Below are 17103 nucleotides of genomic sequence, written 5' to 3'. Positions count from 1 at the left end.
ACGTCTTCCAGCCACACAGTTTCAAAATATTCCAGTTAATTTCACTTAAAAGAAATCCGGTAGCTCTCTCTGAAAGAATTATCTCTGTTACAACTCTGCTTTTCATCTTGCAAAAAAAAGAAAAAGCTGTCTGTATTCACTTACTCTGCATAAAATTTTATGAGTTCAAAAGTACAGTTCTAATGGAAATTTAAATGATTAAATTTCATTTAAACAGCATTCCCTTTTAGTAACACTCTGGCTCCCAGCCTACGAAAGACAAGGTCCCCTTTTTTCCCAATAAGCCCTTACAAATCTTTATCTTTCCCATTATATCCGGAGTCATGTGATTCTGATGAGGTTCCCACATCATCCATGGAGAGTAAAATCATTGTATTTGTCTAAAAAAAGATATAACCCTCAAGGGATCCCAGCTTCGACACAGCTGAGGACTGCAACACAACTTGAGTGAACTGAAGTACTACATTAGGGAAAATACAGGTTAATAAGCTCACTCAGACTGAGTTGTATCAGGTTAATTAACAAGTGAAGTATTTTGATTAAGCTGATCCCAGATAAAACATTTAACTGATTTTTTCTAATGAAAAATACAGTATTAATCTGCAAAATCAACATTTTCCAGTTGACCTTGTTGATTTTACTGGACTGATACTTTTTCTGGAAAACAATCAAGCTCACACAGAATTACCTTAAAATATGTCTTGAACTGTGAAAACAATTGCTTTCTCTCACTCTGACTGCTGCCATTCACAGCTTCTGCATGCCAACACTTCTCTTACTTCTAGGTAACATAAGAATTTGCTCAACTTCTCAGCCCCTGCTGAGATAATTCACAATCTTTTCCCCTTTTGAGGTTGTTTTACAATCTGAATGCTATGTAATATTATAACTTGCTTCAGTAATCTCAAACTCTTGAAACTTTATACCTTTTAAAGTGGAAAATCTGAAAGCTTTCAACTTTGTCATTTCAAGCATGCATTTTTTCCTCACTTCGCATATTCACAAAGAGATGGCAATAATTTTATTGGAGAGGGATCATCCCCACTCTGGGGTTTCCCTTGTGGTTTGTTGGGGCAGTAGATAGGGGGGCAAAGGGTGCAGCAGAGAAGGGAACAGCCCAGCGTGTTTTTGCTAACTGGGACTATGTGCCATGGCAACTGCGTTTTCTCACTGCAACTCTCCCTGATGTGAAAAATCTTGCACAGTATCTGAAAGCAAACATCTCCACAGGCTGCTCTCTAATCACGTCTAATTGAAACACATCCAAGTCACAAGACTCATCTGATTACCTTGGTAAGACCTGATGGATGTGTACATACATCTATCATTTGGAGAGCTGGAAAATTGCTCAGATTTTTAAATTATTGGGAGAATCAAGGAAACAACGGGGCCGAGAGAGGCTTTCTGGTGTTAATTTAGACCTGACTTTGTAATCCAGAAAACATCAAATCAGGCAAAGAGTTTTGAGATGCTTTAATCATTTCCAAACACAGAATGAGAAGAGGAGGGTTTTCACCTGTTCATCCCACCGGTGACCATCTGCCTCACTGTGCTTACTGTGTGCTAATGTAAATATGCCAAAAAACCCCAGTTATCAAGGGTTCAGTATCTGTGGGACTATAAGGTCTCCCCAAGAAACGGTGAATGACTAGAAAGAACGTCCTTTGCAGAAGATGTAGCTGATATACACTTCATTGTATAAAATCTGACACGCCTTCTATAATCTCCCATGTGATTGCGCTAGCAGTTCCATTCAGGCTGGTGATTAACAAAGATCAAAGGAGTAAGTAACCAATAAGGCCCTAAAACCTTGGTTGTAGAAGAATTGTGGTTCAACAGCTCCCACTCTTTCCAATTATTAGCTGTGGATCAATGTGGATTATCTTTTAACCATGCCAGTGCTTCTCTCCAGATAATGCCCAGCTGGAGTATTTGCATTGGATCTGTGCCCTAGCTCTGGACTTACATAAGCAAGGCAGGCACAGATGAAGAATGGAACTCTTTTTCACGGATGGGATTACTCCAGAAAAATGAATACATCAGAAGCTGACGTGTGCCAAAATGGAGGCAAAGACAGATTCGGGACAGAGCATTACTCTGATAGCATGGTACATCCCTGTGAACACCAGTCCTGAGGTTGCAGCTTGAAACATGTGCAAGTGACTGTAGGTAAGAGGCGAAGCAATTGCTGGAGAGAATGGCACACTGAATGCCAGAGCCACATCGGCCAGTTCTTCTTCTCCACAGTTAGCACCGTAACAGTATCTCCTCCCTGGCTTGCCCATCTGTCCTCTCTCTTTTCCTCTTAGCATAGAATCATAAAATCATAGAATAGTTTGGGTTGGAAAGGACCTTAAGGATCATCCAGTTCCAATCCCCCTGCGATGGGCAGGAACGCATCCCACTGGATCAGGCTGCTCATCCAACCTGACCTTGAACACCTCCAGGGATGGGGCAGCCACAACTTCCCTGGACAACCTGTTCTAGTGCCTCCCCAGTCTCATAGTGGAGAAATTTCTCCTTAAGTCTAGTCTAACTCTGCCCCTCTCCAGTTTATACCCATTGACCCTCATCCTACCACTACAAGCCTTTGTAAACTGTCCCTCCCCAAACTGCAGCTGCAATTCAGGCTGCCTGTTTCAAAGTGAACTGCAGAAACTTGCCCCACCTTCCCTAATGAAAGATGCTCGATTGGTTTTTGGGTTGCGATGTCCTGTTTTTCCAGGCAGGCACACCAGACCTGGAGCATGGAAACTGAGATAACTCTGATCTTTCAGCCACAGACTTTTAAAAGAAGTCACCAAGATGGGCATTCACACACTCTGCACTGAAAACAGACAGCCTTTGAAATAAAGGGGAAAAAAGTTGTGTTTGTGTTTTGTCTTGTGAACCTTATTTCCAAACTTGTACCTAATAACTTTGCAATGAAGTCTCATTTAGTATTTTTTTTCTGGCCAGGTGGTTCAAAGTGAAATCGAGTGGAATGACAATATGATGTGGTTTTTGGTCTCTCCAAATCTAGTGAGTTTAGTTGTGGTGGAGTAGCTCTGCTTCACAGCCCACTTTTCATATTGTAAGCATGATTTGTTTTCTTTTCCCTGCCTGAATCCAGCCAAATGCAAGGTAGAACATCGTAAAGTGAATTTTGTTCACCTGTGCCTGTTCCACAAGCCATGTCATTCTATAGAAATAACATCTGTTTCTCATTATTTATGTTATCTGTATAATTTATAAGCCAGATCAGCAAAGATTTATACTACCATTTTGTTTACCAACAAGAACACTACATAATATTACACCAATTATGATTAACAGAGGGTCCTGCTGGAAGCAGCCCCATTCCCTAGTGAGTCCTCATTTTGAGACCTCTCTGTAAGCCAATTCTGTTAATTATATATAAGAATATATATGAATATATATATAAGAATATATATGCAGGTCTTACGACGAGCGGCTGAGAGAGGGGTTGTTTAGCCTGGAGAAGAGGAGGCTGAGGGGAGACCTCATTGCTCTCTACAACCTCCTGAAAGGAGCTGGCCTCTTCTCCCCAGTGACAGGGGACAGGACGAGAGGGAATGGCCACAAGCTCCACCAGGGGAGGTTTAGGCTGGACATTAGGAAAAAATTTTTCACAGAAAGGGTCATTGGGCACTGGCAGAGGCTGCCCAGGGAGAGGGTTGAGTCGCCTTCCCTGGAGGTGTTTAAGGCATGGGTGGATGAGGTGCTAGGGGGCATGGTTTAGTGTTTGATAGGAATGGTTGGACTCGATGATCCGGTGGGTCTCTTCCAGCCTGGTAATTCTATGATTCTATGAATATTTTTAAAATCAGCATTGAGTCTGGTGTAATTTAAAAACCATGAGGATACTATGATAATTTGATATTCCATCCTGTATGTATTTCTGTAGCCCTGAATGCCTCTGTTCACATTTTGCACCAACTGGCAGCAGAGTAAGCACCTCAGTTCTCTTTGAAATACGAGACCTATGTGTTAGTCTTGCAGCACTTTGATGTTTATTCCATTTACAAGGAACAATCAGATACCTCCTTTAAGACTGCTGGGTTAAATGCTTGAGGAAAGACATCTAAAGGGAAAGAAACACAATTTTTGCTCGTGAGAGAGAGAGTAACTTGTCAAATAAGAAGCAGTTCATTGCCTAGTTCCTTACTTTACTTTGTTACGAGTCTCGCCCTGCAGCGATTTTATTTCCACATTTTGTGTATGATAGATGTTCGTACAGCTAGTCTGTCTGGCAGGTTCGGGAGGGCCTAAAATCCAACATTTCCAGTTACTACAGGCACAAAATATCCCCAACATCCTATAAAAACCTGAAGACCTGTAATAAAGCAATGACCACCACAGAAACCACTAGTGTGCAGCACAGAAAGAGTGCAAGAATCATCGTGAGGATCATGAACAGATCTGAAGACTCTTACCACACAGCTTAAATTCCTGTGGCCAGGCCTACCTTATCTTGTATGCAAAAAACCAAGGATTTGTTAGGAGGAATTCACAAGCACTTTTCTGAAATGGACCCTTCCCTGTGTTATAAAGGAAGGCAAAAAACTGTTACAATCCCGGTTATTTAGCCTGAGGGAGATTTCTCTTCTGATCCCAAATTAGATCATCAGTTTAATGTTCAGTGCATGAGCAGCCATACCAATTAGATACTAAGAATCTGTAATAATGTCAGCAGCAGCAAAGCAATCTCCTCACATACTGTCTCCACCTGTAGCCAATTTCTGATGCTTTAGCAAAGGCATAAAACCCTCCAGAAAACATGATGTGCATCAGGTCAGCAATTATTTTTCTCTTGGCTCCCACTGGTGACCAGTGGAAACCCTGAAGCACCAATGTCATGTAAAAGAACATAGCCATGGTGTGAGCAAGGCAGTCACGCCATGATGGCTCCTTTCAGACCTCCTTACGATACCAATGAATCAGCTATGCAGGACTTGGTCCAAGCTTCTCAGACCAGAGACGTTCGTCCTCTCTCATACAGTTCTTTGTGTGAACTGGAGAATTCACATTTCAGCCCACTTCAGCCTGTGGATTTCCTTTGCCCACACTGCCCTCTGTGGAGGTGAAGTCCAGAGGCACTTTCTGGGAAGCCCTCCTTGGATTTTCACTTTTTCTCTCAGTGACAAGTTACTTAATTCATAATTTTTTCGTGGCATTTACCATATGTATATAAGGTACCACCGCATCCCCCCTAGATTCTTCAATTTGTTATACTAAAGAGGACCAGGTTTTGATTTTTCTTTTCTTGAAGGAGATTCTTCCTTAAATACCCTGGAAATACCATCCTGCATCTGTTTCACCTCCCCCTTTTTCTTACCATAATTATGCACGATGGCACCAACAATGTGACGTGTTATCTGTGCTTTGCCCAGTGGTGCAAATTCTTCCCTAGAACAGCACCTTTCCTATATATATTTCAGTGTTTTGCAGCTCACAGTCACCTGACAGTCAAACAGTGGCCTGTAATTTGTTTTTGCCTGTAACTGATAATTACCTGGGAGCTCACAAAATTTTATGTCTTAGCGTTCAGTGCTTTTAGCCCTTTTTAAAATTTTAAGACTATTCTTCAACAATTGTATCAGACTAGCTCATGTTTTTAGTTATGCAGAAAAATCTCTCCTCCAACCCCCTGCCATGGGCAGGGGCACCTCCCACTGGATCAGGGGCTCCAAGCCCCATCCAACCTGGCCTTGAACACCTCCAGGGATGGGGCAGTCACCACTGCTCTGGGCAACCCAAGCCAGGGCCTCCCCACCCTCACAGGAAAATATTTCTTCCTAAGATCTCATCTAAATCGTCCCTCTTTCAGCTGGAAACCATTCCCCCTTGTTCTATCCCTGTGCTCCTCGATCAAGCGTCCCTCCCCAGCTTTCCTGGAGCCCCTTTCAGCACTGGAAGCTGCTCTAAGGTCTCCCCAGAGCCTTCTCTTCTCTAGGCTGAACAACACCAACTCTCTCACTAGTCCTTATATAGGAGGGGTTTCAGCCCTCAGATCATCTTCTTGGCCTCCTCTGGACTTGCTCTAACAGATCATTGTCCTCCCTGTGCTGAGGACTCCAGAACTGAATGCAAAGCTCCAGGTGAGGTCTCCCGAGAGCAGAGAGAGGACCAAAATTACTTCTGTCAAACTGCTGGTCACACAATATTCCCAGACTTTGTATCAGAGTGTATGTAAGGCGTGCATTTAAAGCAGGATTATCCTCTTCAAATTAAGGTTTCTGTGTTAGAAATGCAACTTCTTGGGCTGATTTCTTTTTGGTCAGTGAGGAAAACACAGAATCTCAGAGCTCTGTTCATCCCATATGAGAAAGTATTTAATCTCCCCAAGAAGTACTCACTGCTTTCCACTGATGGTAATGATGTTGATGATCAGTTTAGGCACAGGTATCTACATTTGCTAACGTCTACAGGTTTGCTATAAGATTTGTCTTCCCTTTTTTTTTTTTTTTTGCAGCTTAGGTGACATGAGTTGTATCCCTAGATCTTTTTTGTAGATAGCTATTCTCAACAATAAAGAATAAGTTCCAAAACCAAATATGAGGACAACTAGAGATATCCAATCTCCATTGTGATAATTTCCCTTTTTATAGTACTTGCCACAGCCTCCTTGTTCTGCAGTCAGTTTACAATCTCTGTATTTATCTCTACCCTAATAAATAAAATAAAAGTAAAATCTGTGCTATAAATTTAAGCAAAAATACTACCTACTTCAGTGTCTTTGTATTGTCATCCAGTGACGGGTATTTAGGGAAGTGGGTGTAGGGCAATTCTCCTCAACTAATCCCCTTGTGATATTAGTGCTGCATCAGTAGTTTGGGACTTCCTGGCCAGAGGTTGCTCTCAAATCATCCTGTTAGTTACACCAAGGGAGGTTGCCTTCCTGGATCCATGCCTTACCCAGTTTTGGCCTTCAAATATTCCCTTGCAGGGAGCTTTCTAAGAAGGAGTATTTATTTTGATCTGTTATGTCTTATTGTTCTTAAATCACAGAAGGAGTTAATAATATTTCTTCTCTGATGTCTGTCATTCCCAGGTGATCCCCACCAATATCATAGCTCTCTGCACACTGTGCCTTTCTTCCAGTCTGAAGAGTCTCTGGCTGTTTAGCGTTCCCCAGTGAGGAAGCACGTCTGCATCTATCATCACGCTGTTACCATTCTCTCTGTAGTTCTTCTGTAAAGAATTTTCAGTGGGACATTCCATCAAATGCTTTTTTTGTAAATCCATAAAGACTGGGTCTAATGCATTACCCTGTCTAAGAAGTGATTCATCTTGTTAAAAGATTTGCCTTTACTAAACCCCTGCCTTTGATAAAACCTATTTGTTGCCATGTACTGAGCGCTTTCCCTGAAAACTGTGTTAAGGTTGCTGGGTCAAGTGGCCTGTATCATTTTTTTCCAGTCTTCTTTGAACGCAGTGATGTGCTGATTCTTGCTACTAAACCTTCATTTTCATGTGCCAATTATTTCAACATCCTCAGATGGAGATGATCCAGGCCCCCGGGTTCAGTTCCACTGTAGCTGGAAATGTTAGCTGTAATATAGAGCTCTACCTCTTCAATTCCTTTTGCCACTCTTTCCTTCCTAAACTATTTAGAACTAGCAATTTTTACATTCCGGTCATGCGAATAAACCCGCCAGGTTTCAGTCATGCCAATTATATTGTATTTCTCATAATCCAGCAAGAATTCCCAGTTCCTCTTGCTTTTAATTATATACTCACAAGGTGCTTCTCCCCGGCCTCTCTCTCTGGACAGGTGCCTATGGTGAATCACATATGCTTATTATCACGCGGTGGTGGGGAAGAAGGGCGATGCAGAACTGCTCTGGATCTGTGAAAGTGTATGGCAAGTTCTTGTCTTGCTATGTTACAGATTTATTCATTTCTGCAGAACACTCCTCTCTCATTTTCTGGCTCCTTCTCAAATGTACATTTAATGTTCACATTTATGGTCCATTTTGATGCAGCCCTACATACCAAGTAAGTTCCGCTCTACCATTTTCTCCTTAAAGAGTTCTGAGGAATGGGTGGTACAGAGCAAACAAAGAGCTACAGACCCCTTGACCTCAAAATATAATTCCAAGAATGCAAAACAAACCTATGCATATCCACCCCCGATCTCTCGGACTTGTATGCAGCATGGAGAGCAACATGGAAAGGCTTGTTGTTTAATTAATAGGAGAGTACTCCAAACAGGCACCTAGGCAGCTGCTTTTCCTTCTGAATGTGGATGTTATTACTGAGGCTGCTCATTAGCAACTAAACCAAGATCATGGTTCATGATTTTTTCTATTAAAATCAAAGCAAACACACTATTAAACAAAAACTTGTTATTGCTTCCCAACTCTCAACCCCCTCTAGCTGTCAGGATAAGTTGTGCCAGCTTATCTACTCCATGTGTTAACTTCTACGTGGAATGTATGTTCTTGAGTCACGGAGTGTACCAGGTAGTTTACCACTGCTGCTATTAGCACATGACTGGGATCTTGTAAGGTGTCTGATACTGACACAAGCACAAATCTAGACTGCAGGTATGAATTAAGATACGCACTCAAAGTCAGATGCAAAAAGAAATTAAATGATAGAGAGCTCGGCTCTGAAATGCCTGGCCATAGCTAAGGAATTCATGGCCTAAGAGGAGACAGCAAGTGCCCTGTGTGGTGTGTGAGCACAGAACAGGACTTGTGAGCTGGTGTGAAGCTCACAGGTTATACTTTAGAATCATAGAATCACCAGGCTGGAAGAGACCCACTGGATCATCGAGTCCAATCATTCCTATCAAACACTAAGCCATGTCCCTCAGCACCTCATCCACCCATCCTTTAAACACCTCCAGGGAAGGTGACTCAACCACCTCCCTGGGCAGCCTGTTCCAGTGCCCAATGACCCTTTCTGTGAAGAATTTTTTGCTACTGTCCAGCCTGAACCTCCCCTGGTGGAGCTTTGAGACCATTCCCTCTCATCCTGTCCCCTGTCACTTGGGACAAGAGGCCAGCACCCTCCTCTCTACAACCTCCTTTCAGGTAGTTGTAGAGAGCAATGAGGTCTCCCCTCAGCCTCCTCTTGCCCAGCTTCATCCCTTTCTGGAGATTAGGTATGTTGCTTTTACAGAAGGTACTTCCACTTGTGTGGGATCCAAAGCATTGAACCCATTCTGAAAAGGAGAGCTTTCATCTCCTTCTTGGTGGACTGAGATTCAGCACACTTTGAGTCAGAAATTGTGCTCGATAATTGCAGTCCTCACCCACCAACGACATATATATGCTCAGTAGCTCCATTGCCAGAGGGGACTCAATTATAATTCTCAGGTGCTAAATGCTTTTTGGGTTCTTTAGCTGTCCTAGACATGCTGGATAAAAATAAACTCTACATTCATGAATTATTTCAGAAATAATCACAGCGTTCAATGTCTCTTAGATATGTCAGTGAAACTAGAGATCCACAGCAGGATGAAGGCCTCCTTCACTAGTCTCTACACAGAATCTACAGCATGCTTTTTGTACCTCTGCCTCTGGGATCTCAATACACATTTCAGATAAGCAGTAAGAAGACACTCAAAATATTTTTTGATTGCAGCCTGAATGTCATTTTAAGGTGTCATTGAGTCCCAGCTCCTCTGGTCAACTGGAAGCCCTGCAACCCCATCCTTCCTTGCAGCATCAGCTTCCTGGGAACCAGTCCTGTAGTGTCTACGCTACCAGATTTGTTAGGTTTCAGCTGCACCAGTGCACAGAACAGAAAGATTTGACAGAACCATGACTGTAGGGAGAGAGACATCAAAAGCCTGGTGGCTCGATGAAGAAAGTGGCTCACAGCCGGGAGCGTTAGGAGTCTCTGGCGTGTTTTGACAGCATCACAGCCACAGAGAGTGTTACTGGCATTCAAGTGTTCCTGGTGGGATTAGTGTTGCTTAGCTTCAGACACCTTCAGTGAGGAATCAGGAATAGGTCAGGAGCTGTGGGAATGGTGATGACCATAGATTGTGGTGATACCTTCTACCACCAGAGGTGTGAGCCAGTTGAGTGGCTACTGAAAGGACTTTGCCTGGAGGAAGGCTGTTGTTTCAGTCATTTTCAATGTGCTATTGGTAAAGCTTTAAGAAAGATGTTATTGAACGTATGGAGTGCATTCAAGCTAGAGATTTTGCCTAATTTAATACTGTGGGCTTAATCATATTTTCTGGATGTTCTGCTGGAATAAAGGTGCTTATTAACAACACAGTGACTGGGTGACTCGATACCTACAGGACTATGGTCAGTAAGTGTGCTGTGAACAGTGCGATGAGTCTATGGGGTGGGTTACTCAGATATATTGACTGTTGGGAGTGTACGTATACGCATGATCACAGCTCTGTGGGACTGGGTATTGTTGGTGCCTCCCTGCCCTGGAGCTTGGATACAATGATCACCAGTCAGGCTGCAAAAGGCCATGTCAGCGTACTGACATCCTGGTGCTACAAACCCATGAGTCTGAACCTGTCAAGGTTATTTTATGTTGACATTCTTAGGAAAAATTTAGATTTGTGTTCATGACATTGTTCCTGCCCTACAGAAAAAAAAATATGATGAATCTTGAAGGAGGTAGCTGTCTGTGCAAGCCAATATGTCCCTGTACCTGGATGGGTTCTTTCCAAAGGTTTGTCACTCCTGCTCTGTTAACTGAATAGTACTTTTCCCCAAAGTTAATGTTTCAAATCAGAGGAAACACACGTGCGGCTGCTGTGGTGGTGTGGGGAAGGAGAAACAATCTCTCCTCTCCTGCTTTCACCACAACTTTTTAGAGCTGGTTTCCAGCTGTCTCCTGAAATCACCCACTCCAGCACAGCTTTGTTTACCCAGTATGGAATAGATCACTATTTCTCTTCTCCCACAAATAGCTCAGTTTTCTGAGTGGGCTACAGTCACACAGTTACAACTTTTCTCACACATAAATCTTAGTTTGGAAAGCTTTCAATATCTGCCAGAAATCTCAGCATGCTTCATTGTCCTAGTCCCAGCTAAGATGCTCAAAAAGTCAGAGAGTCTTAAGCTGCTCACTCAGGCTGCTGTGGCCTAAGTTTCTTTCTGAATCAGTAAGAGGAATCATCATTTACTTTATTCTAACATGAGGAGGGTTACTTTGGTACTCTTGTTTCCTCATATATTGTTTATTGACTGTTCCAAGGTTGGAGTTCATGAACTTACTTTTCATAAATTAAATTGAGTTTTAATGACCAACTCTTGAAGCGCTATCCTCATAAACAGCACTGAGTATAAACAGTATCTTGGGATGAAATGATCAGTGAGCTATTCCCCAAGTTTGCCCGACTTCATAGCACATCCTTACAGAGCAGTTTTACCAGGATCTCATAAACTTCCCATTATCAAGGAGGTTGGGTCCTCAAAGACACAACATGTAGGATGATTAACTGCTCCTCTCTCCCAGCAGCATTAAAGGACTAATTCTCCACTCTGCTCCTCGGGCAGTGGCAGGATAGGATGGAAACAGCCCAGCAAGGTGGAAGCATTTTCCATGAGCCACTCTTATCTCATACTGTGTCACATTAGTAAACTTTGTTTTCCAGTAACACAAGCTAGAAAAAAAGCTCTTTCAAAAGCAGAGTTTGGATGTTAAGGCAGCTTGGGGAGTACGGACTGTCAGCCTGCATCTGTTGAGACTTAAATCAGTCCCATGGCTGCTACTTTCTGTCCACCCTCCAGTGTTTCATTTCTTGGTAAGTGTCAGAGCACAGCAGAAGAAATGAATGCACTGGCAAACTGGAGAGATGTTTTCTCAAGTGGTTCTCTGCAAGTCAGTGGCTGAGCAGGGCACAGAAATGAGCTTTCTTGTGCCAAGTTGTGCCCTTTAACTGCCATTTCTCTACTCTGCTTCAATAAATGTGCACTCCAGCCACGAGGAAGGGATTGTGGGTGGTCATTTACTTAAGGGATACCAGAAAAGAGGTTCTCTAGGCTGCAGCCTGATAAAAACTGTGACCTTTGGGCTTTCCCTGTTATTCAGACCCCTGCCCCAGAGGTTATTTCGGGGGCAATTGGAATTAGATGTCAGAACCTCCTTAACAACTCCCAGCCGCTGCCTTTTGTGCGCTCCATGGAGCAGCTCCTAGAAGGGAAGCACTGACCAGACTCTGGCTGCAGAGCCCTTGAGGGTAGCACATACTGCTTATCAGAGCTTCAGCTGCCTTTAGAGCACAGACCCTGCAGCAGCCAGCAGGTAAACAAGCAAATCCTTGCTCTCGCTGGAAACAGGTTGCTTTTCAACAAAGAACTGTTAAAATCCTGCCTCTCTCTCTCTCTCTGCAGGGTGAATCTGCTTTAAGATACAGCACAGAACAGCTTGCCTGTGTGTTTATCGCACTGAGCCAAACACAAAGCAACACAAGCTGGAAGCAAGTTGGTTTATACTTACCAGCGGCATTGATATTTTCTTCACAGGAGTACCAGATCCCAGTGTGGAAATACCTGAAAAGGAAGCGGTCATCTCCCGTCTCCCAGCTGTAATGAACCACATTCTGGTTTGTCTCATTTGCAGTCTCATTCCCGCTGTAGTTGAGGCAGTTTGTCTTCTTCTCTTTCCCACAGCTCGGCTTGGGGACCCTCTGTGTGCCCTCACACCAGTGGGTCGTGATAAAAGCTGTTGTAGAGAAGAGGAGAGCCATCAGATTCAGACTCACTGCTAGCAGGGCTCTGCATCTTCGATTTGTCTTCATGGTAAATCCGCCCTCCCTCCCCCTCCTGCTGAGAGAAGAAGTCAAAGGGGTTTGTTTTATTTGGGAGAGGGGGGGAGGTTCAAAGCCTCTCACGATTCAGAATCCAGTTTTCCAGGCATCAAAACTCTTCGCTTCTTCCAATCTGTTGTTGTAGCAGTGATGGAAATGTTGCGGCCAGGCTCCCATTCTTCTCCTCACTAGAAATCCTGCCTTTGTATGTTAAAGGAGCAGCTGTGGGCTCAGGAGTGCGGCCGTCCTCTTGCAGTCGGTGTGCTTGAGCGCGCTGCCAGGATCAGAGAGGGTCTGTCTCACAAAGAGCACCAAGAGCAAGTGAACATCTGCTCGGGTACCACACATGATCCCAAGGGGCTCCGCAGCCTCCTCCGCTGGGAGACACCTGCAGGCTGTGGGACTCACTGTCCTCTGTTCCCGGAGGATCAGGCAGGAGAAACTCAGTGGAAGGCAGGAGGCAGGGACAGCAGCTACCGGCTGCCACCGTCCTCGCAAACCTTGGGGACCACTGCAGCGCTGGCGGCCGAGGTGGACTGGGAGGCGGCGTCACGTCTTAGTCCCCAAAAGAATCATTGTTTGGAGCTGTGAAATAAATTTTTTTTTTTTTTCTGTACCGGAGGGCAGAGATTGGTTCAGGAGGAAGAGGAATGAAGCAGTACTTTAGCTTTTCTGTTCTGAGCTAGTGAGTAGTAAATTCAGGGTCTGATTCTGCTGTCAGCGCGCCGGTGTAATTCTCTGTCTTCAGAGGCTCCGGCAGTCAGCAAAGCCCAGAGGAATTTAGATTTGAAAGCGTGCAATGAGTAAACCCCACATTTTTCACAATACCAAGTGGAGCTGCTTTCTCAGGCTTTTGTTTCCAGCCACAGCACACACAGATGTTCTCTTTGAAGTGGGTCTGTAGGACATTTTGTAGGACCCGGTTTGTGCAGACAGAGAGAACTAATTAGAGTAAACCCTGGCCTTTACTTGCCAGATGGCAATGCTGTGAGAGCAGGGAGCAACACACAATATCCCATCTCCAGAGAGAAGTATGTTGTTCTGTCTTCTTGGTAGGCTGGCGCATAGAGTTTACAATTTCTTTCCACATTGCTCAGAGATATCTGGTGAAAACTGAGTGCTGTGAGGAGGCCAGGGCACCTGATGCTGGTGGTGGTACAAGCTTGTATCTAAGCACTGAGGTTGGCCGCGTTTGTCATGCAACTCGTCTGTGTCCTTAGTGGATGGATGCAATTTTCTGTGGCAGAGAAGTTGCACAAACCACCTGGGCTTTGGTTTGAGTGGAATTTCTTCATAGCCTTGTTTGGATTCCGTGCAAGAGCTGTGGAGATGTTTGTGGCCTTTCAGAGCAGTCCAGCAGTGGGATTCCAGCAAGCCCTCGACATAAGCATGCAGCCACACAGGCTCCTGGCGAGCAATGCTCTCCTCTCCCACCTGTACTCTGTTAGGACTCAACGTACAAAGCTCATCCTGTGCCTTACTGCCTGCAGAAATGAAAAGTGCTGGGAGTTTCCCCAGCTCCTTGAAGAAAGCCAGGAAGGACTGGGTGAAGTCTCTCCTTAGCAAGCCACTGCAAGACTTCAGGGACCTGTTGTGGCCTCTGTGATGCCCTCCCTCTGTATTATGCCTCTTGTGGTGCCTGTCCTGCGTGCTGTTTTCCAACCACTTATGGGATTTTTCACTATTTGTACGGACTCACTTGGCTTTAGCCATGTTGTTTTAAAATTTATTTAAATATAAACTAGAGAGTTACTTAGAAGATGCTGTTCCGTGAGAAAAAATTGTGATGTCAACTTTGCAAGGTTAGTGAAATAGCTTTGTACTGCAGATCCTGCCCTACCCATGTGGCTTGCATTTCGATCATTCCTGCCGTTACACAATGACTACTACCTCCTCGGTGCTAGATGTTTCCAGAGGCTGGTGCTGAGTCTCTCTGTGCAGTCTTAGTCGTCCTGTTGGAATTGCACTGCCCCTCTCCACACTCCATCCTTTCAGCATTTATTTTGCAGCCAAATAATCAGCATTATTTGGTTGTTTTAATCACATGCAAGCAATCCAAGTGACAGCTACTTAGAATCGTTTTGGTGTTGAGAGACTTTCCACTTAGTCGTGCATTTGTGTGTTCCTCCATTCCTCAGCCTTACCTACATGCTTAGAGAAATAAACCATGCCATTTAAACTATGACAGAATGCCTTCATAAGAAAACTAGCATTTTTCTTCAGGTTTGTCTTTCACATGTCTATCAGTCTCTGAATCATCACACCAAGTGTGAAAACAAGTCTTTACAGGTCTCTTCTCACAAATCTTCTCTATCTACTGTCCTGTGACTTGTGTTTTCTGCTCCCAGCACCAACTGCTGCACACTTTGTTTCTCCCTGTGCTCATCTCCCTGTGGGATGGACATCCAAGAGTTTGGTTATTGGTGATAGTTTTGTTCCTTATATTATTCATATTTTGCTCCTTATCTTCTTTAATCTTGTTTTGTGGGCTGTTGCGAACAGAGATGGTGGCAGTATATGTATATATAAAAGGCAAAATAAAAGTTTCTTCTTATGCTACAGAGCTTTTAGAATCTTAAGCATTTAAAAATATTCACAACAAAGTAAAGTCTGCTCAAAATCAGGGATTTTTTTAACATTAATTGTTTTCTTTTTCCTAGCAGAAGTCAGGTTTTTTTCCTAATTATTATGCTCCTCTGGCTGTATATGTTGGGATTACTTGAAAAGAAGGAAACTAGTCTCTGCTATACGCATGCTGTAATGCTCCAATCATTTCTCTTTATATAATCTCTGTTTATCAGATTTGTTGTGTATAAAAAAGGAAAGATCATACATATGTTGCAGAAGGCAGTTCAGATGCCTGGATTAAGTTGTATTTATGTGGTATTATCTTTAATAGTAAAGCAGAAGGGTTTGAATGCTATAGAGAAATAGTTCTAATATTGTGGCTAGAAGAACCTGTAAAATCCTGTTTGGGGCAATAGCTTTTCTCTGATGCTGTGAGAAAAACTACCTTCATGAGTTGTAGCTAAAGCTCTTTTCCTTTACTGTTTCTTACAGGATCAGTGTAAATTGTTACTGCTCAGTACTTACTCGAGTACAGAAAGAATTTGACCCAAGGGGTTTAAAATAACGATAGTGCTTGCAAAGGAACACTTTCAGTCAGGCTGTGTTTTTCACTGATGGGAAACAGAAGCCACACTCTCTAAAATGAGAAGCAGCCCTATTTTTGGGTCCACTGGTGATGATGAGGGAATGGTGGGCTTAGTCTGGCCATGGATATGATACCAGCAGTGTCAACTGCACGGAATTCTATGCTGGTTTTAAATCAAACACGCTGTAACTTCTCAAATTTCTCATTTCTTACAGGGCTGTCACCTTGGGCTTCTTCATGTGTTTGTATTGTCCTTTTCATTTGTCAGTGGACTGATCCTCCAGACTCCTTCTTCCTTCTTGGGTTGGACTCCTCCTGGCAGCTCATCTTTCCTTTTCCTCAGCACCACAGAGCCACAGAATCCACTTGTTCAATTCATTTGTCTCATGAATGCTTCAAATCTCAAAAGTTACAGGTTTACTGAAGAAGAACTCCAGAATCAGAATTCAAATTCTTTATTCCTACAATTAAAAAAGCTTTCTTACACATTGAAGCCTTACTGGCAGCTTGTGAGCCTCTCAATGTTCCTGGACTCCTTGGCCTGGCAAAATAGGTAGCCAAAACAAAGGTAGATGCAATAAACATAGCACTGCTGAGAAATGTCAAGGGGCTCATTGCACAAATATGTACTTTTACAACCCAGACATTTGATTTCCACATTCATAAAAGGTTATATATGTTTATATCCCCCTGTGCCTTTAGAGGTACCTAATCCCCCAACTGCAGATTAATTCATTTATGTCACTTCCATTTTTTGAAACATTGTAAGAGTTAGACTGATGCTACAATATCTTTTGAAACCATATAGATCTCAGGAACTTTGCATCCTAGCCTCTGTAGCAAAGCAACCAAATTTGAGACAGAATTAATCAAAACTTGACTTCTTCCTCAGAACTGACTCTAACTCTGAAACAGCATTTTAACTTCTCTCTGGTATCACTTTGCCCTTCCTCTTTTTCTTTTAAACACATTTTTCCCTTCTACTATCAATATATTTTTAGAGACAGCAGCTAGAATGTTTAAATGACTGTAGTTTTCAGTTTCTGCCTGGCAAAGCAGTAACTATGCACATTTGGTGTCATTTATGTGAAGAATAATATTGCTAATTTGTACATTCATGTATTTTATTCCCGTAATTAGGATTCCTCCATATGCCCAGGCACTGTAAGTGGTATGATTTGGCAAAGAGACTTTTGTTCAAAGAGGGGTG

The 17103-nt window shown here is 43.2% G+C and overlaps 2 protein-coding genes and 1 long non-coding RNA gene across 7 annotated transcripts in view; 2 read left to right on the top strand and 1 right to left on the bottom strand.

Moving 5' to 3' along the window:
- The window catches only part of GSG1L (GSG1 like), a 58590-nt gene extending 45699 nt beyond the window's left edge, over window positions 1-12891 (bottom strand). For all 3 annotated transcript variants that reach the window (XM_069869732.1, XM_069869735.1, XM_069869734.1), the window contains exon 1: window positions 12430-12891. In XM_069869732.1, the coding sequence (XP_069725833.1) occupies window positions 12430-12730 (301 nt within the window). In that variant the 5' untranslated portion in view covers window positions 12731-12891. The remainder of the gene's footprint in view (window positions 1-12429) is intronic.
- The window catches only part of KATNIP (katanin interacting protein), a 519483-nt gene that overhangs the window by 116586 nt on the left and 385794 nt on the right, over window positions 1-17103 (top strand). The gene's annotated exons all lie outside the window — the stretch shown is intronic.
- On the top strand, window positions 10569-13020 carry LOC138727358 (uncharacterized). Of its 3 annotated transcripts, none has more exons than XR_011338548.1 (5): window positions 10569-10656; window positions 12022-12234; window positions 12324-12517; window positions 12603-12731; window positions 12888-13020. It is a non-coding gene; the product is annotated as an uncharacterized lncRNA (long non-coding RNA). The 3 variants fall into 3 exon arrangements; XR_011338547.1 differs by having other exon boundaries at window positions 12885-13020; XR_011338549.1 differs by lacking the exon at window positions 12324-12517 and having other exon boundaries at window positions 12885-13020.

The sequence above is a fragment of the Phaenicophaeus curvirostris genome, chromosome 16 (assembly GCF_032191515.1).
Source record: "Phaenicophaeus curvirostris isolate KB17595 chromosome 16, BPBGC_Pcur_1.0, whole genome shotgun sequence".
Taxonomy (NCBI): domain Eukaryota; kingdom Metazoa; phylum Chordata; class Aves; order Cuculiformes; family Cuculidae; genus Phaenicophaeus; species Phaenicophaeus curvirostris.
The sequence above is the reverse complement of the archived record's forward strand: the minus strand, read 5'-3'. Positions and strand labels throughout refer to the sequence as shown.